Source organism: Ranitomeya imitator, chromosome 6 (genome assembly GCF_032444005.1).
Source record: "Ranitomeya imitator isolate aRanImi1 chromosome 6, aRanImi1.pri, whole genome shotgun sequence".
NCBI classification, from domain to species: domain Eukaryota; kingdom Metazoa; phylum Chordata; class Amphibia; order Anura; family Dendrobatidae; genus Ranitomeya; species Ranitomeya imitator.
Window position 1 is genome coordinate 110,151,156 of NC_091287.1, and position 24,178 is coordinate 110,175,333.

General features: G+C 44.0%; 1 protein-coding gene across 2 annotated transcripts in view; it reads right to left on the reverse strand.

Moving 5' to 3' along the window:
* Nucleotides 1–24,178, reverse strand: part of TOP2B (DNA topoisomerase II beta) — a 149,379-nt gene that overhangs the window by 100,623 nt on the left and 24,578 nt on the right. For both annotated transcript variants that reach the window (XM_069729994.1, XM_069729995.1), the window contains exons 3-6: nucleotides 7,686–7,776; nucleotides 5,849–5,912; nucleotides 305–450; nucleotides 5–102 (exon numbers count right to left, since the gene is read on the reverse strand). In XM_069729994.1, the coding sequence (XP_069586095.1) occupies nucleotides 5–102; nucleotides 305–450; nucleotides 5,849–5,912; nucleotides 7,686–7,776 (399 nt within the window). The remainder of the gene's footprint in view (nucleotides 1–4; nucleotides 103–304; nucleotides 451–5,848; nucleotides 5,913–7,685; nucleotides 7,777–24,178) is intronic.

The window sequence follows — 24,178 nt, forward strand, 5'->3', positions numbered from 1 at the left end:
AAACCTGTTTAAAGCTGTGTTTGTACTCTTTGCAAGCTGTTTCCACTGTGAATTTTGTACTGAATATATTGCAAAGTTTAGCACCATAACCATTGCGGCCACCTGCAAAACACACACACACAAAAAAAAAAAAAAAGAAGTTCTCAACTTTCATTTTGAAAACAAGCAATTATGTCCATACAAAAGACAGAATGCTTATGATAGACGAATGCTACAAACAGTACATGTCATCCTGAAACAGAATTATTTCCATAGACAAGCACTTCGGTGTTGATAGCTATTTAAACAAATTACGGTAACTTGCCCGTCACTTTTTTCTCCTCATCATCGTAGTTGCTGGAAGTTAATAACTGGCCGAATATCAGAGCAGGGACATAGACCTTCTCTACTTTATGCTCCACCACTGGAATTCCTTTCCCATTGTTCCAAATACTAATGATATTTGAGTCACTGCGAACAAAAAAAAAAAAAATATTTTTATAGTGTGAATTACTCTTATGTCAAAAATATATATAAATAATAGTGGCATATGATTATTTTATGAATTTAGCATCATTCTGAGAATACCTTTTTGTACATCCTCATCTCCACTTGTTTAATAGACAATTGGTCAATACTTTAAAGGACTATTGGCAAAACCACTACAAGCGCAGCTCCGCCATAAACATGTCTGTCCACCCTCCTGAATGCAAGTGGCCAAACACGACCCTGCTTATATTGACCAACAAGAGTAGATAGATGGCTGCACATCCAACCTGTCCCACATAGGCAGAGACATAGGCCCGATTCATCAAGACCGGTCTTCGAGCCACTATTGATGAGGGGGCATTTTGCAGTCAGAGGCGCCTGATTTATTCGAAGAACATGCTTCTAAATGAATCCAGTGCATCTTAAAAGTGGTGTGCAGCTCTGATGCCTCGCCCCAAATCTTAGTACTCTAATCAGAGACTGGAGTAATACTTGTGGAGGTTGGTAGGTTGGCATGCCAGAGCTCATCATGAATTACACAAGATGTTGCCACACCCCGTCCCCGCTCTGCCTGTTTTGGCGGAGATTTCCATTTTTTCCTTCCCTTTCTGTCCACATGTATGACGGCTTGTTTCTTGCGGGGCGAGTTGTAGTTTTGAATGACACCATTCATTTTATCACATAGTGTACTCAAAAATGGGAAAAAAAATTCCAAGTGCGGCGAAATTGTGGAAAAAACAATTCTGACATAGTTTCTTGGGAATGGTTTTTACAGTAAACATTTTGCGGTAAGATGACCACGCAATATTATTATTTATTTATTATTATAGCGCCATTTATTCCATGGAGCTTTACATGTGAGAAGGGTACACATAATAAAAACAAATACAATAATCTTGAACAATACAAGTCACAGCTGGTACAGGAGGAGAGAGGACCCTGGCCGCGAGGGTTCACAATCTACAAGGGATGGGTGAGGATACAGTAGGCGAGGGCAGAGCTGGTCGTGCAGTGGTTTGGGAGATCGGTGGTTACTGCAGGCTTGTCGGAAGAGGTGGATCTTCAGGTTCTTTTTGAAGGTTTGAATGGTAGGCGAGAGTCTGATATGTTGTGGTAGAGAGTTCCAGAGTAGGGGTGATGCGCGAGAGAAATCTTGTATGCGATTGGGAGAAGAGGAGATTAGAGGGGAGTAGAGAAGGAGATCTTGTGAGGATCGGAGGTTGCGTGCAGGAAAGTACTGGGAGACAAGGTCACAAATGTATGGAGGAGACAGGTTGTGGATGGCTTTGTATGTCATGGTTAGGGTTTTGTACTGGAGTGTCTGGGTAATGGGGAGCCAGTGAAGGGATTGACAGAGGGGAGAGGCCGTGGAATAGCGGGGGGAAAGGTGGATTAGTCGGGCAGCAGAGTTTAGAATAGATTGGAGGGGTGCGAGTGTTCGAGGGGAGGCCACAGAGCAGGAGGTTACAGTAGTCGAGGAGAGAGATGATGAGGGCATGGACTGGGGTTTTTACAGTTTTTGGTTTAGGAATGTATGGATCCGTGAAATATTTTTGAGTTGAAGGCGGCAGGAAGTGGAAAGGGCTTGGATATGTGGTTTGAAGGAGAGATCAGTGTCAAGGATTGCCCCAAGACAGCGAGCTTGTGGGACTGGGGAGAGTGGGCAGCCGTTTACTGTAATGGATATGTTCGTTGTGGGGCGTTGCGTGAGATTGGGAAAGACGATGAATTCTGTTTTGTCCATGTTAAGTTTTAGAAATCTAGCGGAGAAGAATGAAATAGCGTAGTAGGGTAAAGTGGAGAGTCGATCTTCTGTAATGGTGGGGAAGTTGGTTTTGGAGGTGGAGGGCTGGGTAGTTGGGAGGAAGGGCTCTGATGGTTGTCTACTAAAACGGTCTCTGATGTTCTCAATCTTCTGCTTGAAAAATTATTCTTCAGCTGAGATGAGTGGGGAGGGAGGAGGTGCTGGGGGACGGAGGAGAGAATAGAAGGTGTTGAATAACTGTTTAGGGTTGTGAGACAGAAAGGATATGAGAGATGAGAAGTAGGTTTGTTTAGCTGTGGCGAGTGTGGTCTTGAAAGTAGTGAAGGACTGTTTTAATGCGATGAAGTGCTCGTTGGAGTGGGATCTTTTCCATCTTCGCTCAGCAGCCCTGGAAGCTCGCCTCAGTTCTTTGGTCAGGCTGGTGTGCCAGGGCTGTCTGCTGATTTTTGCAAGCTTTGGTATGTGTAAGTGGGGCAGCAGATTCCAAAGCTACAGCTATTGTGGTGTTATATAGAGCAGCAGCGTCATCTGCACTGTGTAGGGAACTTATGTCTGTGAGAGGGAGGAGGGATTCAGAGAGTGTAGATTAAGGTGTTTAATATTTCTGCGAGGGTGTGCAAGTTTGTGGGGTGGGGATTGTAGACAAGAAGTGGAGAAGGAAGAGAATGAGCAATATGATTATCCTCATCAATTTGACTATGGCAATACCAAACACGTCCATTTTTTAAAATTATTTTAGTGGTGAAAAAAAAAATTCTGAGTTGTGTTAACTTTTTCCGAGACCTGTGACATTTTTATTTTTCGTTAGATGGAGAGGTGTGATGGCTTATTTTTTTTGTGTGGCAAGACGATATTTTTATTAGTACCATTTTAGGATAGATGTGACTTCTTGATTGCTTTTTATGGCATTTTTGGAGAACTGTGGCAAACAAAAAATGTAATTTGGGCGTTATGAATTTTTTCCGTTTACGGTTTTTACCGATCGGGTTAATTGTTATTATATTTTGATAGATCTGATTTTTCTGTAAATTGGTGAACCCACATGGGTATATTTTTTTTATATCCTTATATTCAATGGGGGGGGAAGGGAGGAGCGGAGATTTAAACCTTTATTAAAAATTTGTTTTTTACGGTTCTTCTTAACCCCCTTAGGGGTCGTGAAGATGCAATCGTCCAATGGCTTGTGCTTTATACAGTGATGCCTCAGCATCACGGGATATAGCAGAAATCAGTGTCCCTTGAAGCTTCGTAATGACAGTCATAGGGGTCATAAAATGATGGCTTCAAAAATAAAAGTGGGGATTAAGAAGGTAAGCCATTAAAGTGGATATGTCAGCAGGTTTTTGATATGTTGCTATGTAATCTGGAAGAAGCACGATGAGGGTACAGGGAGACCCCGATTCCTGATATCTTGAGTAGCATGTACAACAGTCATAAAGAGTAAATCTGGGGTGTATTACTGCAAAATAGTTACATTTTCCATTCAGCAGTCTAGAAAACCTGGCTGGCAATCCTTGTGGCAGTTTTACAAGGAGAGATGATGCTTAGCCAAACCAGATCTCTTACTTTGCACTGACAAGGTGCAATAAGCCGAAACACAGTATCTGCCAATTGAGATTCTGGTTTTGGCTTTTATTTTAAGTCATGTGACAAGGCTCATTAGAGAGTAGATATTGACTTTTAGGATTGCTACTTCCTATTGCTGGAGTAAGAAATTGATACTTAGGGTTATTCCATGATCTTATTTTTCGCAAAGCCCAGTAAATACATACTTGTTGATAAAATATAAAAATTAAAAAACACCAAAAAAAGGAAAAAAAAAAAAAATCAAGAAAACACACCAAAAACAGGCAGAGCTGCTTACCTGTCTGAATGGGCCTCAATACAATTGCACAGACAGGGAGCAGTGGACCCAAATAAAATGGCAAATGCACAGGTGCAATACCTAATGAAACAGCCAGCCTTCAATCAGGCATTGGCCGTGTGGTACACCAATACACCAAGATATATACTCTGTATGTGGCGTGTTCACACAAGGAATGCAGAACATTGTTTTGCACGTTGTATTTTTTGCAGGGCGCAGTTGGGCCCAAATGGTTCTGTACACTGTGGCCTCTGTTCACACAGGATGCATTTTAGCACTGGGCAGCCCGCCATAGGGCGTTATTAATAGGCTGGAGCCAGATGCTCTGCATTCCTTGTGTGAACACGCCACATACAGAGTATATATCTTAGTGTATTGGTGTACCACACGGCCAATGCCTGATTGAAGGCTGGCTGTTCATTAGGTATTGCACCTGTGCATTTGCCATTTTACTTGGGTCCGCTGCACCCTGTCTGTGCAATTGTATTGAGGCCCATTCAGACAGGTAAAAATATAAAAATTAAGCCCAACACAAAGTTTCTCTCTTGTACCTCTGTCTTTTTTTTTCATCTATCTGCCTCTCGGCGCATCCAGCTTCACAAGGCAGAATGGGCAGTCCCATTTTTATGTGCTAAAACTACATTTCCCAGCAACCTCTTGCTTCTCCTCAATGCTGCAGTCCCTTGCCTCTCCCCTGTTTGGTGCAGATTAGCCACACCAATCATTTCTGCGCACGCTCCGTTCCTGTACAGTACCCTGCCTGACCATTATTATCTTCTGCCTTCTCCATCAGCATGCAGTTTTACATTACTGCTAGCTGCTTCTAGCAGAGCTCAGCACTACTGCGCTCCTCCACAAGCAGCCGGTAATTTCTAGGCAGTGCAGCATTGTGTTTGTTGATTGCTGATGACAGACCAGTGATGTGCAACTGTAAATGCTCTGTTGAGTTTATAAAAAACCCCAGAATAGTGCCAGGACAGAATAAATAAACCCAATATATTAAAACATCATAATCTTTATTAAATACAATTCACAAGAACAGTAGATGCAAATAATGCCAGCAATACAAATTTATTAAAATTGGTGTCTGAGAAACTGTCAGAAACCCGAGAACATATAGAGCAGAGTCAATGCATGGTATAACATACATGCAGCAAAAAATCATAAAACATGTATAAGAATCAGTATTCCACGGTACTGAGATGTGTATATATCCTTAGGTCAATTCCCAAAACAAGTATATAAATCAATATTAAATAGTATTTGGGTATATGGACATAGACAGACACAATGCCCAATAAAATGTAGGTAAGTAAATCCCACAAGCAATCAAAGGTAAGAATTAACATAATGAATAATATGCTAACCCACCGAACACCCGACGCGCGTTTCACAAATACCCCTGACGAACCATATGTGATATGTGCAAAAGGAAAGAGATTTAAAATGGAGTTATATGGGCACAAACTCCATAATTAATCATTTTAATCATTACCACATTGTGATTTCGAAAATAACCTATTTACTAGAGAATAAAATAGGAACTGAATTTTCTGTAAAGATTAAAACATATTACGCAAACATTTATCTGGGTAAAAATATGAAAAAAAGAAGGAAAAACAATCTATTAAAATAACAAATGTTTTTCTGGGTCCAGATAGCATTGACTATTAAAAACCACTATCGCAGATGAATATAGGAAAACAACATTAATTATATGAAGTAGGAAGAATTTTATTTTTTCTACTTACGGATCAATGGAAATTTTAATGCAACTCATGTTTTTATCCCTCTGCTTATTGTCGGCTGCATTGACTGTAAAATGAAAAGAAAAATGGTTTCAAGCCAACCAAGAAAATGAACACATGCAGTAAACATTGCTCATTAAAAGGCGGTGCGCATTCCAGTAATATTGCTAAAATGTCTACAGCGGTCCAGCGTTATGGCATATTAAGTGAATGGCATCATATACTGCTACAGGGGTCCCTGTGATTATAATAAGGGACACAAAGATCTCAAGTATATTTACAGAAGAACGATTGCCCGGACATGGCTTCATACAACCCCACAGTATGTGCATGTTTTGCTTGGTTTTTGCAGCATTTTGCACTAGCCATTGCTTTCAATGGGTGAAAAATGCTGTAAAAACACTAAAAAGTCACATGTTGCATTTTGCAAAAACCGAGCTCTTTGACAAAACAGTCAAGAAAAAAATAATAAGTTGTGGGCATAAGATTTCAGAAACCCCAGACTTTTGCTGGTAGCTGAAAATTTGCATAAAAAACAGCTGCAAAAAAAAAAACGTGTGAAATCGGGAGACATATTGGGCAGCTATAATCAAGGTATGATTACGGTATATTCAACCATTTCCACCCACACACCGAAGGAATATTAATTTTTACTACATGATTTGCAATCCGAGACTGAGCAGAAATGAAGAAACCATCATGTTAAATGTAGCAGGTATTGCTCATATCTTATGTCTGCAGAAGCACAGACGTGAACTACCAGTTATATGGTTACATGGTATTTCCGGCATTAATTTGGAGCTGCCATTATTACCCCTGGAAGATATAAAAGAGTGCAAGTATGGAAGGAATATTAATATTTCTGTGACAAATTACAGGAGATCTCTACTTGGCACAATTTCAACCAATTTGAAGGGTCTATTAAAACAAGCAAATCAAAAGTGGCCCCATACTGGGACCTCAAGTGATGGAATATTATCTGAGGGAAAACCTAGAAGTAAGACAGTGTTCAACAGAATATCCAAAGGTCAATCAAATCATTGCATTCTTTGTGTAGTAGGAAAAGACAAGTCCTCAAGAGCAAGAGACGCTATGTAACTCTATTCTGACCAAGAGGAGAGGATCCTGACTATAGAACACCCTTCTATTAAAGGGAACATGTCACTTGCTCAAAAAATTTAGATAGATATATCTGGGAAGAAGGATTAAAAGAAACATGACCAGAGAAAAAACTGAAGAAACTTCCAGTTGGACTACAAAGCAGAGATTTCACATGATGCGCTCCAAACAAAAAATGTGAATATCTCTGCAATTGATAAATGCATCGCAAAACGGAAAACAGCAGAAGAATCAGGGGACATCTGGGATTTTTTCAAGATGTTTAATGAATTTTTGGGGCAAGTGACATGTTCTCTTTACAAGGGTCGTGAATTCAGAAATATCTTACCCCGTATGTTCAGTAACTTCTAAAATAACAAGCAGAACTTTTTTTTTTTTTTTTTAAACGTCCCAGGTCCAGCCCTGCATGTTGACCACTTTGAAACTTTGCTGACCAGCTGCAGCTATGACACCTCTGAACTCAGTGGGTCAGCTGTCCGACAACATGAGCCCTGAGCTCAGGTAGCAGGGGTGAAGAGGCTACGCAGGATCTGGGCAAGTAAAGCTCAGATTGTTATTATATACGTCACCAAACCTAAAATATTGCAAAACGGGACATCTATTCTATTACTAAACGGGGTCTTCTAAAGTAGACAATTTAAATTAAGCAGTAGCATTTCCATCTCTGCGTTCCCATGTAGCCGTTATACGCAGAGCTCCGCAATCCAATCACACAACTCACCTAGAATTTCATCAAATATTTTATACAATCCTGGTACAAACGTAATGTCCCGGCAATTCATCCCAATGTCTTCATCGTAGACCCACATTGCCTAAATAGAGAATTGAATGAATTAATTGGATGAATTAAAGTGAAATCGCAGCATTCCTGTACACATGGCAATAATGGCATTTTATTATGCGGCTAGTAAAAAATACGACGCGTATATATAATGTTCTACGGATTGTATGAGGAACCGGTAACGCATGTTCTGTCCTTACGAGTCTCCAAGTAGGAACAACATGCGTGTACACAGTAATTTAGAGACATTACAGACTATTCAATACCTTATAGCATAAATGAAGCTTCTCCTGTAGCTCTAAGACGCCGGTGACCATTCCCTTCACTGTCGGCCTAATGACTACAACTCATAAAATTGCAGTTCATTCCCAATAAAAATCATAAAACTCCGCACAGAGAAAACAAATTATAACCATTTCATTTAATGCTTTTGAACGTTCTAACTTTGAGGGACGTCAATTCTGCAGGATCTAAACAACCTATAGTGCAGGACCAATGCCGCTACGGAAAACAGTGAGCATTTCTGACAATTGTATCTTCACGACGGACTTGCATGACGATATCAGAAGGACTCGGTAAGGCTTCAGGAATACAGAGCATTTGGGAGATTTACTACATTTTACATTTGTGTTTTTCCTCCCCTAATTGGAGCCATAACTTATTTTTTGACTGACATGGCCGTATGAGGGCTAGCTTTTCAGCAAAAGGTGTCGTAGTTTTAAAATTACAAGGTGCTGGACAATGAGAATGAAAAATTCCAAGTTACTGGAATTGATGAAAAAATTGCAGCTCAACCAGTTTTTAGGGTATTCATTAGTGATGAGCGAATAGCATTGTTGCTCGGGTCTCCCAGTATTTTGTAGTGCTCGGAGATTCTGTTTTCGTTGCCTCAGCTTCTTGATTTACGGCTGCTAGACAGGCTAAATGTATGTGGGAGTTCCCGAACAAAGAGGCAACCCCCACATGTATTCAGCCTGGCTAGCAGCCGTGAAAAAAAAATTGTGGCACCATTTTCAGAGACTCGTATTATTTTTATTTTTCTGTCAGAGGAGCTGTGGGAATGCTTGTTTTTTTGGGTGCCAATCTGGTGACTTTATTTATTTCAAGTTGGGATACATACAATTTAGGATTTCACTGCATTTTTTTTAGGTAGGTGTGGTACCTGAAATACAACAATTTTGGCGTTTAGATTTCCCTCTCTTTATGTATTGACTAATGTAATGTTTTGATAGCTCAGACTTTTACAGACCCGGCAATACCAATATATTAATGTTTTATTTATTTATTTATTTATTTTTAATTGGGGAAAGAAGCAATTAAGGCAGCACGGTGGCTCAGTGGTTAGCACTGCAGCTTTGCAGCGCTGGGGTCCTGGGTTCAAATTCAACCAAGGACAACATCTGCAAGGAGCTTGTCTGTTCTCCTCGTGTTTCTGTGGGTTTCCTCCGGGTTCCACAGTTCTCTTCCAGACTCGAAAGACATACTGATAGAGAATGTAGATTGTGAGCCGCATTGGGGACAGTGATGATGTCTGTAAAGCGCTTTGGAATTAATGGCGCTATATAAGTAGTGAGTAACACAAATATATATATATATATATATTTGTCTAAGGGGTACTTCCGTCTGTCTGTCCTTCTGTAACGGTTATTCGTTCGCTGATTGGTCTCGGCAGCTGCCTGTCATGGCTGCCGCGACCAATCAGCGACGCGCACAGTCTGGAAAAAAATGGCCGCTCCTTACTCCCCGCACTCACTGCCCAGCGCCCGCATACACCCCTCCAGTCTACCCTCACACAGGGTTAATAGCAGCGGCAACGGATCGCGTTATGCCGCGGTGTAATGCAGTCCGTTACCACTGCTATTAACCTGTGTGACCAAGTGTTTTACTATTGACGCAGCCTATGCAGCGCCAATAGTAAAAACATTGAATGTTAAGAATAATAAAAAAAATAAAAAATGATTATATACTCACCTACGCCGCTCCTCGCTATGTAACCGGCACGTTCCGGGCGCACGGATGGTGTGGCAGAAGGACCTGCCATGACGTCACGGTCATGTGACCGCGACATGACAAGTCCTGTGCGAAAAGGACCTGCCGTGACGTCACGGTCATGTGACCGCTACACGGTCATGTGACCGCGACGTCACGGCAGGTCCTGCACGACAAGGACCTTGCCGCTTGCAATGGAGCGGGAGCGTGGCGAGGAGCGGCAAATGGTGAGTATAACAGGACTTCCAACGGGACTTCGGAAGGGGAGTATAGGTTTATTTATACTACGTAACTGGGCAATATACTACATGACTCTGCTATATACTATGTGGCTGGGCAATATACTACGTGACTGAGCAATATACTACATGGCTGGGCAATATACTACGTCTACGTCACTGGGCAATACACTACGTGGCAATATACTACGTGGCTGGGCAATATACTACGTGACTGGGCAATATACTACGTTGACAAGCATATTCTAGAATACCCGATGCGTTAGAATCGGGCCACCATCTAGTATGTGTATATACTAGATTTTTTTTCTTTTTTGTTTAAATGATTTGTTTTATTTTAATTTTTTAATCTTCTTAGGGGACTTGAACCTGCGATTGTCTGATCGATTATTATACTATACATTACAATACCATGGTATGGTACTATATACTGTGTGCAGAATTATTAGGCAAGTTGCATTTTGATCACATGATGCTTTTTATACATGTTGTCCTACTCCAAGCTGTTCAGGCTTGAGAGCCAACTACCAATTAAAGTAAATCAGGTGATGTGCATCTCTGTAATGAGGAGGGGTGTTGTCTAATGACATCAAAACCCTATATAAAGTTTGCTTAATTATTAGGCAACTTCCTTTCCTTTGGCAAAATGGGTCAGAAGAGAGATTTGACGGGTTCTGAAAAGTCCAAAATTGTGAGACGTCTTGCAGAGGGATGCAGAAGTCTTGAAACTGCCAAATTTTTGAAGCGTGATCACCGAACAATCAAGCATTTCATGGCAAATAGTCAACAGGGTTGCAAGAAGCGTATTGGGCAAAAAAGGCGCAAAATAACTGCCCATGAATTAAGGAAAATCAAGCGTGAAGCTGCCAAGATGCCATTTGCCACCAGTTTTGCCATATTTCTTAAGACTGACTTTTCAAAGGTTTTATGGACTGATGATGAAATGAGAGTGACTCTTGATGGGCCAGAGGCTGGATCAGTAAAGGGCAGAGAGCTCCACTCCGACTCAGACGCCAGCAAGGTGGAGGTGGGGTACTGGTATGGGCTGGTATCAAAGATGAACTTGTGGGACCTTTTCGGGTTGAGGATGGAGTGAAGCTCCACTCCCAGACCTACTGCCAGTTTCTGGAAGACAACTTCTTCAAGCAGTGATACAGGAAGAAATCTGTATCGTTCAAGAAAAACATGATTTTCATGCAGGACAATGCTCCATCACATGTCTCCAACTACTCCACAGCGTGGCTGGCCAGTAAAGGTCTCAAAGAAAAAAAAAAATAATGGAATGGCCCCCTTGTTCACCTGATCTGAACTCCATAGAGAACATGTGGTCCCTTATAAAATGTGAGATCTACAGGGAGGGAAACAGTACACCTCTCGGAACAGTGTCTGGGAGGCTGTGGTGGCTGCTGCACGTGATGTTGATCATAAACAGATCAAGCAACTGACAGAATCTATGGATGGATGGCTGCTGAGTGTCATCATAAAGAAAGGTGGCTATATTGGTCACTAATTTTTGGGTGTTTTGCTTTTGCTTGTCAGAAATGTTTATTTCTAAATTTTGTGCAGTTATATTGGTTTACCTGATAAAAATAAACAAGTGAGATGGGAATATATTTGGTTTTTTATTAAGTTACCTAATAATTCTGCACAGTAATAGTTACCTGCACAAACAGATATCCTCCTAAGATAACCAAATCTAAAAAAAAAAAAAAAAACCCACTCCAACTTTCAAAAATATTAAGCTTTGATATTTATGAGTCTTGTGGGTTGATTGAGAACATAGTTGTTGATCAATAATAAAAAATAATCCTCTAAAATAAACATGCCTAATAATTCTGCACATAGTGTAGATTATAAATCACTGTCTCCAATGAAGCTCAGTCCATGGCTGAGCTTCCCAGGAGTACCAAGACTGGAGCAACAGGGGCCCTTCAGACTTCCAAGTGCCATGGTAACACATAAGTGCACCAATTAAGAACTGACTGCAGCATATAAATTATAAAAAAAAAAAAAAAAAAAAATCAGCAATCAGAGCTGAGCTCGGGATGCTGCTGTTAGAACCAAATGTTGGCTATGTAACATAGCCGGCATCCAAGTGTGTGGGGAGAGCTCAGCTACCGAACCCCTCCACAAATGTATACCCCAGCACTGACATACATGAACGTGATGTTCTGCTTTCTTTTCCGTTTGTATTATTGACCAATGAAGCAGGACAGACGTGGCCCTACAATGGATTGTGGATGCATCCTACTGAGAGAAATCTATTACTAAAATATAAATTTGATAATTTTCTCAACTTATTAAAATCCCAAAAATAGAAGACCGAGATTTGTCTCTAGTCCAGTCACAATAAACTGTAGTTAAGCAGTAAGGACATCTGTTTCTAGGAAAGCTGGGTGACAAGCTTCATTACTTAGGCTTACAACATAAAAGACACAATGAAGTGGCCGGTCACATTTGTCAAATATCTCTTTGGCCATGTTCACGTTTTTGCTTCTTTTTTATGCAAATTAAAAGCTGCTTTTTAAAAACATCAGCAAAAACTATGATTTCAGAAAAGTCATCTGGCTTTTTTCTTTCGTGACGTAACAATTGGAAGACTGCAGCGTTTTTAAAATCTGCATATGCAATATTTTTCAGTGAAGTTTTCATCCATAGAAAGTAATGAGAGTGCAAAAACGCACCTAAGTGTTTTTGGTTAATAAAGCTAACTGTATTAAACCAACTGTAGACAAATCACACAAGTAATTACATCCAATAAAAAAAGAAAAAAAAAGCTGCAAAAATGCAACGAAAACAGTGAAAAAACAGCGTTTCACTGCCAAAAAAAAGCAGGTTTTAACTGGTAAAAAAAGTTGCAAAAATGTAATGCGTGAACATAGCTTTTGGATGCTTTCATTAATCTGATAGACAAGACAACACACCAAACACCCAATAGTAGCTGCAAAAGTCGGTATCCATTGCGATGTTTATTTAAAATACATTACTAAATAAGATTAGCAGAATTAATTTATTTTTGTATAATAGGAATGCACAAAAAACTTATTTAACCCCTTAAGGACCAGGAGTATTTCCATTTTTGCTTTTACATTTTTTGCTCCCCTTCTTCCCACGGCCATAACTTTTTATTTTTCCGTCAACTTGGCCATGTGAGGCCTTGTTTTTTTGCAGGACAAGTTGTACTTTTGAATGGCATCATTGATTGTACCATATCGTGAACAAGTGAGTGTCCAGTCTCCAACCTTCCGTCGCCCCCAGGTATTTTAGAACAGTCTCCCTAACGTCAGGGTTATGGTAGACCCTTTCCTTTGTGTTTCTAGGGTGTTGGCAGAATGAGGGAAGGATTATCTCCTGATTTATATTTGTTGAGGACACTACCTTGGGGAGGAAGGCTGGGTTAAGTCTTAAGACTATCCTGTCGTCAAAGATCTGAAGATATGGGTCCTGAGTGGAAAGAGCCTGCATCTCCCCCAATCTTTTAGCTGACGTGATGGCAATCAGGAAGGCAGTTTTAAAGGAGAGATTGGCTATGCCCATATTTTCTGATAACAAGTACGAGGTTTTACACAGGGCATTAAGGACAAGGTTTAGGTTCCAAGGAGGAGTTGATTTTCTCACAAGTGGTCTCATTCTCTGCGTGGCCCTGGAAAATCTTGCTATCCAAGGATGGGAGGCTAGTGACATATCAAAAAAGATACTAAGCGCTGCAATCTGTACTTTTAAAGTACTAGGCCGGAGGCCCTTCTCAAAACCGAGTTGCAGGAAGTCGAGGATTCTGGGAATGTCAGGTTTTGAAGTATCCACAGGAACCTCTCCCAGAAAGGAACAATACCGCTTCCAGATTTTGTTATAAATCGCTGAAGTCACCGGCTTTCTGCTTGCCTGGAGTGTGGTAATGAACTCTTCTGACAGGCCTCTGGATCTTAGGATCCAAGCAGATAGGTGTAGAGAGTCTGGGTCTTTGTGGAACACCGGGCCCTGAAGTAGAAGGACCTGCCTGTTCGGTAGTAAGATTGGTCTCTCTGTTGACATTCTTGATAGTAGAGGGAACCAGCTCCTTTTTGGCCAAAAAGGAACCACCAGGATTACGGTTGCTCTCTCGTCTCGTATCTTCCAGAGTGTCTTCGGTATCAGAGGCAGAGGAAATGCGTACAGGAGATCATCTCCAAAGTACTGAGACAAGGCGTCTACTCCTGTGGCTCCATAGAGGATTGAGAGAGAAAAATGCTCTGGTCTTTGCATTCGACCTGGTGGCAAACAGATCCACCTGAGGTGTTCCCCACTTAAAATAATCTTTATTTTTAAATAGCGCTAACATATTCCGCAGCGCTTTACAGGTTGCACACATTATCATAGCTGTCCCTGTTGGGGCTCACAATCTAGGTTCCCCATCAGTATGTCTTTGGAATGTGGGAGGAAACCGGAGCACCCGGAGGAAACCCACGCAAGCACAGAGAGAACATACAAACTTTTTGCAGATGCTCTTGGTGGGGTTTGAACCCAGGACTCCAGCGCTGCAAGGCTGCTGTGCTAACCACTGCACCACCGTTCCACTTCTGGCACAGACTGCTGAATATTTCTGGGTTTAGTTCCCATTCTCCAGGATGTACAGGTGTTCTGTATGGTAGTATGCATTGCTTAGATCAAAGGTGCACATCACCATGTTTTCTATGAGAGGTGTTGTGGACTTTATAGATTCCATCCTGAATCTTTTGTACCGAACCCACCTGTTAAGGGGTTTTAAATTTATGATTGTTCGGGAGTCTCCCGAAGGTTTTTTTATTGAAAACAAGTGAGAGTAATGGCCCTTGGCTTTTTCTGAGATGGCTACTGGGATGATTGCGTCTAACTATCAACTCCTGGATGTTTGTCCACATAGAGGAGTCTGAGAGTGGACAGGGTCAGGTTACAACAAATCTTTCTGGGGGACTGTTGAAGAACTCTAGCTTGTACCCCTGAGCAATTACCTGCAGAATCCAAGGATTTTGGGATATTTTCTGCCAACCCCTTAGAAATTTTTGTAACCGACCACCCACCTTGATGTCATTTATTCGGCTATCCTGCACCTGCACTTGGGAAGATGGAGTCTCTACCCTTTCCACCATTGGGATAAGACCACCTCCCAGTCTTCCCTTTCCCCCTGTAGTCTGTCTTCTGACCAGGTCGGGATCTACGAAAGGGCTGGAATTTTTTAGTATTCTCCTCAGGGAACCCTATCATTTTATCTGAGGCTTTTTCTAAAATGTCATCTAGTATAGGCCCAAATACTTTATTCCCTGAGAATGGGATTCCGCAGAGTTTATTTTTTTGATTGGATATCCCCTGACCAAGTCTTTACCAGATAGCTCTTCTGGCCGCGTTGGACAAGGACTCGCTTCTGGCGGCAAAGCGCACGGATTCTGCTGAAGCGTCTGCCATAAAGCCTGTTGCGAGTTTAAGTGAAGGTAGAGATTTGAGAATAACATCTCTGGAAGTCTTCGCTTTGAGATGTTCCTCCAAATCATCTATCCATAGATGCATTGACCGGGCTAATGATGTTGTAGCTATATTTGCCCTGTATTATTGCTGCCGAGGATTCCCAAGTTCTCCTGAGCAGTCCATCTGCTTTGCGATCCATTGGATCCTTTAAAGCGGAGGAATCCTCAAATGGAATTGAGGTCTTCTTCGCCAACTTTACTAATGGAACATGAATCTTGGGAACTTCATCCCATACTTTAATGTCCTCTGGATTGTAAGGCAGACAGAGTCTGAAGTCTCTAGGTACTACTAGTCTCTTCTCAGCTTCCTGCCATTCTTCCAGAATCATGGAACGGATGTGGTTGTTGACTGGAAAAACCTTTGTCAATATGAAAGTCTCGCACTCAACTTCAGTTTCTTGGATTAATGATTTTTATTGGTGCAAGGAGGCACTGGAAACGTTTCATATTGATTGCTGACGGTTTGGGAACCTAGTCTCTGCACCACATATATAGCAGTGCACACGGTGTTTATTTGGAAAAACCTTTGTGACTTGGGCATGTAACCCGCCAAACATTTCATCCTGGATCGACGTCTCCTCTGGCGTGTCCTGTAACTGCATGGTGTTACAAACTGCATGAAGAAGCTCATCTGTATCTGCCGCAGAGAAGAGATATCTCTTCCCCCTGCCCAAGGATCTGTCTCTTTCTTCCTGGTCTGAATCTTCCGAAATCTCTCCTTCGGAAGAGGGACTAGACTCTCTTGGCCTTTTCCGTGAAGTTTGCGGTTCCGACTGACTTGTCAGGGGAAGATTCAAGCTTGAGATGGATGCCTGAACCTCCTGACGAATCATTGTCCTCATACTGGCTAATAATGCAGTCTGTTCCTCACCCACAATCTTAGATGTGCACGACTTGCATAGTGGCTTCCGCCAATTTTCCGGAAATTTAGCAGCACATATCGGGAACTTACTTTTCCCTGATTTTTTCCTTTCGGGTGTGGGGATTGGAGGCTCTGCCTAGGATAGAGATACATAGATATACTCCAAAGATAGGGAAGTAGGGGGAGGGGTGAGCATTGTGGTATGGCTTAGCATAGCCCACTCACGAGCCCCTGAAGCTGGTCAGTCCCCTCAGGTCTGGCGGTTTCCTCCATAGTGAGGACAGTTCTAGCCGTATAGCAGAGTGCTCCCTGTCAGGATGGCCGGCGGCATAAAGACCCCCTTAAGACATTTCTATAGGATTTACCTGGCTCATCCTACCCTCCTTACCGCCACTGTGGTTGACCATGATGTAACGCCTCACCCGAGGCCGGCGCTGCTGCCGGCGCCATGCTCCCACGCTGGCCTCGAACGGAAGTGACGTGGCCGCTGGACTCGGAAGTGGCCACTTGGAAGCGGTCTCTGGAGAAAGCTGCGGCCGCATGCTAGAACCGGCTGCATGCTGGAAGCGGCCGCGCACTTACCCCCCGGCAGACAGGCGCCCGGTCCGAGAGCCCCCTGAGTGGAGGAGACAGACCCGACCCCAGGAGTAGCGCTGCACTGGGGAGGCTGAGGGACCCCCCATAGCAGGTATCAGCCGAAGATGTCTTGCGGCAGGGAAGGGAAAGGCTGTGCCCCGGATCCCCACCATCTGCACAGCACCGTCGGAGGAAAAGCTTGCCGTTCCTATCCACAGTGGGACAGGAAACACTCTTGGGTGGAGTAGGGAGGGTCCTTTTAACCGCTTGTTGTTCCTGTCCCAGTGAGGGCAAGAAGGACGTCTTCCAATGGTGATGTCAGGTGGTGAACTCTAAAACAGACTTCCATGAGGTCAGAGGACTCACCACTGCCACCTGCAAAATCCTTCTGCCTAGGCTGGCGTCCGCCGAAGCATAGGTATGGACCTTGTAAAATTTGGCGAACATGTGGATGGAAGACCAGGTTGCCGCTTTGCAAAGCTGTAGGGCGGAAGCCCTGTGGTGTACTGCCCAGGAAGCGCCGACTGCCCGGGTAAAGTGAGCCTTTATCCCAGGAGGGGGCACTCTGTTCTTGACCCGGTAAGCCTCCAAAATTTCCGTTCTGATCCAGCGAGCAATAGTCGCCTTGGAAGCCGGCAGGCCTCTACGCGTGCCATCAGGAATGATAAAAAGAGAATCCATCTTCTGGAAAGCGTCCGTTCTAGTCAGATAGATCCTCACTGCCCTGACGAGGTCAAGCTTTTTCAACGATCGCTCCAGAGGATGAGTCGGAGCTGGACAAAAGACCTGTGGCCGAGAAGATAACGTCTTCTGAAAAAGGATGGAGAGCGCAGAAACCTGGTCCTTTAGGGAACTAAGAGCAAGGCCCGAATCCAGTCCTGCCTGAAGGAAAGCCAAAACGGAAGGCAGCGAAAAGGACTTAGGTGAAACGTGGTTGGACTCGCACCAACGGAAGTAAGCCTTTCAGGTACGATAGATCCTGGAAGACGAAGGCTTCCTAGCCTGGATCATAGTGTGAATCACCCAGTCCGAAAGGCCGGACGCTCTTAGAACTGCGGTCTCAACAGCCACGCTGTAAAACAGAGCGACCGAAAATTCGGGTGGCAGATCGGACCCAGAGACAGCAGATCGGGTCTGTCTGGAAGGCGCCAGGGGGCGTCCGCGAAAAGATTGGCGATCTCCGCAAACCAAGATCTCCTGGACAAATCCGGGGCGATCAGAATGACCGGCACCCCTTCCGCCTTGATCTTTTTCAACAGCTTGGGAAGCAAGGGAAGGGCTGGGAACAGATAGGGGAGCGCGAACTGCGACCAAGGAATGGCCAGAGCGTCAACGCCCACTGCGAGAGGGTCGTGAGACCTGGAGACGAACCTTCCTGTTCATACGGGACGCCGTGAGGTCCACGTCCGGAGTCACCCATTGAAGACAAATCTGATGACAGACCTTCTGATGCAAGGACCATTCCCCTGCCGCGAGACCCTCGCGGCTGAGGAAGTCGGCAGCCCAATTGTCGACGCCAGGGATATGCACCGCGGATATCACCGGAACCGTTGCCTCTGCCCAGAGGAGGATCTTGGATACCTCGGCCAAGGAGCTCCGAGCCCCCCCCTGATGGTTGACATATGCCACCACCGTGGCATTGTCCGTCTGGATTTGGATAGGTAAACCCCTGAGAATCCTTTCCCAGTGACGAAGGGAGAGAAAGATGGCCCGAATCTCGAGGACGCTGATCGGCAGAGAAGACTCCTGTGCCGACCAATGACCCTGAACAGTCAGGTGGTGAAACACCCCACCCCAGCCGAACAGGCTGGCGTCCGTCGTCACCACCTGCCAGTGAACTGGAAGGAAGGACCTGCCCTGGGAGATGAGAGGTGACGTCAGCCTCCAATTGAGGGACCGCTTGACTCGGGAAGAGAGTCGGATCGGATGATCCAGGGAGAAGACAGACCTGTCCCACTGTGACAGGATGGCCTGCTGAAGAGGTCGAGAGTGAAATTGGGCGAAGGGAATCATTTAAAATGTTGCTACCATCCTCCACAAAACCTTCATGGCCAATCGGAAGGAGGGAAGCCGAGGACCCTGGAGCAAGCGTACGTCCCGACGAAGGATGGATCTCTGGTCTTCGGGAAGGAAGACTCTGGTCTGACGAGTGTCGAAGAGCATGCCCAGAAAAATGAGGCGCTGGGAAGGAACAAGACAGGATTTCTTCCTGTTGACAAGCCACCTGAAACGTTCTAGAGTAGGGTTGAGCGAAACGGATCGTTCATTTTCAAAAGTCGCCGACTTTTGGCAAAGTCGGGTTTCATGAAACCCGACCCCTGTGTGGGGTCGGCCATGCGGTACACGACTTTCGCGCCAAAGTCGCGTTTCGTATGACGCCATTTTTTTCAGCCAATGAAGGAGCGTGGTCAGAGTGATGACATAGGTCTTAGGGGCGTGGATGCCTATCGTCATCTTGTCGCTTGTGCGCTGTAGCGATTTGAAATGTGTAACACCAGCTTTTCTGTTCAGGGACGGAGAGAGAGAGAGAGAGGGAGAGGGAGAGGGAGAGGGAGAGGGAGAGGGAGAAAAAATATCCCATTGACTTTGCATTGGGTTTCGTGTTTCGGTCAATCCCCGACTTTACGCCATAATCGGCCGATTTCACTCGACTCGACTTTAGAGATAGTCGGGTTTCGCGAAACCTGACTCGACCCTAAAAAAGTAAAGGTCGCTCAACCCTATTCTAGAGTGTCGAGGACGATGGACAGGCTCTCACGAGCCTGAGAAAAGGACGGAGCCTTGATGAGGATGTCGTCAAGGTACGGAAAAAGTACGAGTCCCCTGACCCTCAAGATGGCTATCAGCGCCGCCATGATCTTCGTGAAAACCCTGGGAGCGGTTGAAGGGTCCTCGAAGAAAATGCCAGAGGGTTAGGGGACAGGGGGGCAGAGGGGAGTGGCAGTCTGCAGTGCAGAGCTACTCACGGCAGACGAAAACGGATCCAGGTGGAGGAAGCTGTCTGGCTTGCGGGTGGTGGACCTCCGGAGAAGTAGCCCTTTAGGCAGGAAGGAAATGTAACACTAAGCTAAACTGAAGTGCATAATGCCAGTCGGGGGGGTGTACACTGCAAAGGAGGAGCTAACTTTTTTTGTGCATCGTGTCAGCCTCCTAATCGCAGCAGCATACACCCATGGTTCCTGTGTCCCCCAATGAGAGGCAATAGAGAAAACTGATGAGCCAATACGATTCTCCAGGTCATTAGAAGTTCATAGACACCAAACATGTCAAGGTTCTTTTTTATATAAGTGGTGAAAAACAAATCCAAAGTTGGTAAAAAAAAAAAGTTGCCATTTTTGGAGACTCCACTTTTTGGGATCTGAGGCCAGATGAGGGCTTATTTTTTGCTTGCCGATCTAATGTTTTTATTGATACCATTTTAGAGCAAATATGTTCTTTTGATCGCCTGTTATTGCATTTTTTTGCAATGCTGCAGCGACCAAACAAACGTAATTCTGGCGTTTCGATTTTTTTTCTCACTACGCCGTTTACCGATCGGATTAATTATTTTTATATATTGATAGATTGGGCGATTCTGAATGTGGTGATACCAAATATGTGTATATTTGATTTTTTTTTATTTTGAATGGGGTGAAAAGGGGGGGCGATTTGAGCTTTTATTAAAACATTTTTTTTTACTTTTACTTGCTTCAATAGTCTCCATGGGAGACTAGAAGCTGTGATCATCCGATCACTTGTACTACATAGAGTCGGGCTGCAGCCCTGATCTATGTAGCAGAAATGCTCACTAGCTATGAGCGCCGACCGCTGGGCGATGCTCATAGCTATCTAGATTTAACAATCACAGGGGTCTCCTGCAGGCCCCGGCTTGTCATGTCAAAGCACTGGCGACCCAAAGTTATGTGACATGGGCACCGATGGGCGGGGTTAATGACGCGCTTCCTGGCGTGCATGTTAAATGCCAGCTGTCAGAGTTTGTTAACAGCCGCAGGTAGATTGTGATTCCACCTGCGGCTGTTAGGGGCACATGACAGCTGATCAGAGAAGCGGTCATGTGTCGGAAAAGATGCGGGCTCATCACTGGAACCCGCACCAAACAGGGGAGGCATCCAATGACAGATATATCCGTCATTGGACGTTAAAGGGAACCTGTCACCCCCCCCCCAGGGCATTTTTAAGTAAAAGAGCCACCTTCAGCAGCACTAAGGCTGCATTCTGTGAAGGTGGCTCTTATGTTTCTGATCCCTAATAATGCCGAAACCGGTTTTTACGTACCGGTAATAGGATTTTACAGAGTCCACGACAGCACCCACAACGAGAGAGGGGATCCGCCCACCTTCCGGACAGCAACCTACAGGTTAAAAAGGGGCGGTCCCCCTCGCCCTCCAGTTTGTGTCCCAGAGTACAAAGGATACCGCCAATGAATCAGTACATGACAATATTATCTTAAACACTACTAAATACCACCACCTCTATAGAGTGATCTCTAAGGCACACCTTCCAACAGAGTGCAGGAATAAGTAACTAAATACGGGGGGGGGGGGGGAAGGGGGAATGTATGGGTGCTGTCGTGGACTCTGTAAAATCCTATTACCGGTACGTAAAAACCGGTTTTCCTATCGCCACGACAGCACCCACAACGAGAGACTTTCAAAGACTATTTAACTGGGAGGGACCACAGCACTAAGTACTGAACGGCCAAACTGTAAGCTGGAATTAGCAGATAGATCAAGGCGATAGTGCTTATAAAAGGTGGAAGGTGATGACCAAGTTGCCGCCTTACATATCATTTCAATGGGGACATCTGCCTTCTCCGCCCAGGATGATGCTATAGCCCGAGTGGAGTGCGCCCTGATGCCTTCTGGTGGTGTTACTCCCCTGGCAGAGTAGGCAAGACATATCGCTTCTCTAATCCATCTAGCGATAGAGTTCTTCGTGACACCAGAACCCTTTTTCCGATTCTGGAAAGAAACAAACAGAGCCCTACTCTGCCTCCAGCTTTGTGTCCTATCCAAGTATTCTAATATCGCCCTCTTTACATCTAGGGTATGATATTTTTTCTCCTCTTCTGAACCTGGATTTTCATAGAAAGAAGGTAAATAAATCTCCTGACTTCTATGAAATTTAGTTGCTACTTTTGGCAAGTATGCAGGATCAGGTTTAAAGACAATCTTATCCTGGAGAATTATTAGATAGGGAGGATCTACTGATAACGCATGTATATCACTGACCCTCCTGGCAGATGTTAATGCTAAAAGTAGAGCTGTTTTTAAGGTTAAATTTTTCATTGAAATAGAGTCTAATGGCTCGAAAGGAGGTTCAGTCAACGCCTCAAGCACCAAATTTAAATCCCAAGGGGGTATTCTTACAATATGGATTAGGTTAGAACGCTGACATGCCTTAATAAACCTAGCAACCCATCTATTACCAGCTATATCACTGTTATATAGAGCTCCCAAGGCCGAAACATGAACTCTTAGAGTGTTGACTGCTAACCCCAATTCCCAGCCTTTCTGAAGGAATTCTAAAATAGCTGAAATCGGAGCCTTGTCTCCTAATGGTTGCTGATAAAACATAAGGATTTTCTTCCAAATTTTTGTATAGATCTTCGTAGTGACCTCCTTTCTGCTTTTCAATAAGGTGGCTATTAAAGCATTAGAGAACCCCCTCTCCCTCAGAAGCTCCCTCTCAAGTTCCAAGCCGTTAAGTGAAGAGTCTCCAAATTTGGATGACGAAATGGACCTTGAGAAAGGAGTTCCGGAACCACTGGCAACACCCAGAGATCGGACACAGACATTGTCCTGAGGAGAGAGAACCAAGGCCTCCTGGGCCAAAAGGGGGCGATTAGAATCACTCTGGCTCTTTCCTCCCGGATCTTTCTGAGAACTATCGGAATCAGACACATTGGGGGAAAGGCATATGCCAGCTGGAAGTCCCAACGGACACGAAGGGAATCCACTATGAATGGTTGGTCTGCTATGTGTAAGGATGCGAACCTCCTGACCTTCCTGTTCTTCCTCGTAGCAAATAGATCTATTATCGGTAATCCCTACAGATTGACTATTTGATCGAATATCTGTTGGTTTAGGGACCACTCTCCCTGACGAAGGGAATGGCGACTGAGATAGTCCGCCTCTATATTGAGTTCCCCTTTTATATGAACTGCCGACAGGGATTGTAAGTGATTCTCGGCCAGAGACAATATCTGTGCTGTAGTGGTCATTAGGGATCGTGACCTTGTCCCCCCCTGATGATTGATGTAGGCTACCACAGTCATATTGTCTGTTTGTATCTGTACATGCAAATTCCTCAGTGATGGTAGTAAGCAAAGAAGAGCCTGATTGACTGCAGCAAGCTTTCTTAGATTTGAGGAATTCTGGGACTCTTGAATCGACCATCGCCCTTGGGTTAGAATGTCTCCCATATGGGCTCCCCAACCGAACGGACTGGCATCTGTTGTAACTACATTGTCTGGAGTGATGGTCCAGAGAACTCCTTTTGACAAATGTGCTAGATTGAGCCACCATCTCAGATCGTGAAGAGTGGCGGGTGATAATTTGAACTTTCTGCTTAGAGCACCGTGAAGATCTTTCTCTGCTTGAAAAACTTCGTATTGAAGCATTCGGGTATGAGCCTGAGCCCATCTCACCGCCGATATACATGCAGTCAAAGATCCTAGTAGAGACATTGCGTCTCTTAAACTTAAGTTTGGAACTTCTCTTACGGCCGTGATCCTTTGAATGATCTTCTGCTTCTTCTCTTCTGGTAGGAAGGATGACTGATCTTCTGAGTCTAGAAGAACTCCTAGGAACATTTGACGTCTTGTGGGTTCCAGTTTCGACTTTTCCCAGTTGATAATCCATCAGAGTTCCTGTAGGGATGATATTATGGCATTTACCCTAGACGTACACTGAGCAATTGAATTTCCAACTATCAAAAAATCGTCTAGATAGGGCACTACAAGGGTTTCCTTTTCCCTGATATGGGCCATTACTTCCGAAACAATCTTTGTAAAAACTCTAGGTGCCATGGACAGGCCAAAGGGCATTGCCAAAAATTGAAAATGTTTAATCTGATGGTTTACCCATACTGCCATCCTGAGGAATTGCTGGTGATTTCTGTGAACTGGAAGATGGTAGTACGCATCTTTTAGATCCAAGACCGACATGTAGCACCTAGGAAACAAAAGCTTAGTTGTTGATTTAATGGATTCCATCTTAAAAGCGTGGTACTGAAGATATTTATTTAATTTACGTAAATTTATGATAGTCCTAAAGGACCCATCAGGTT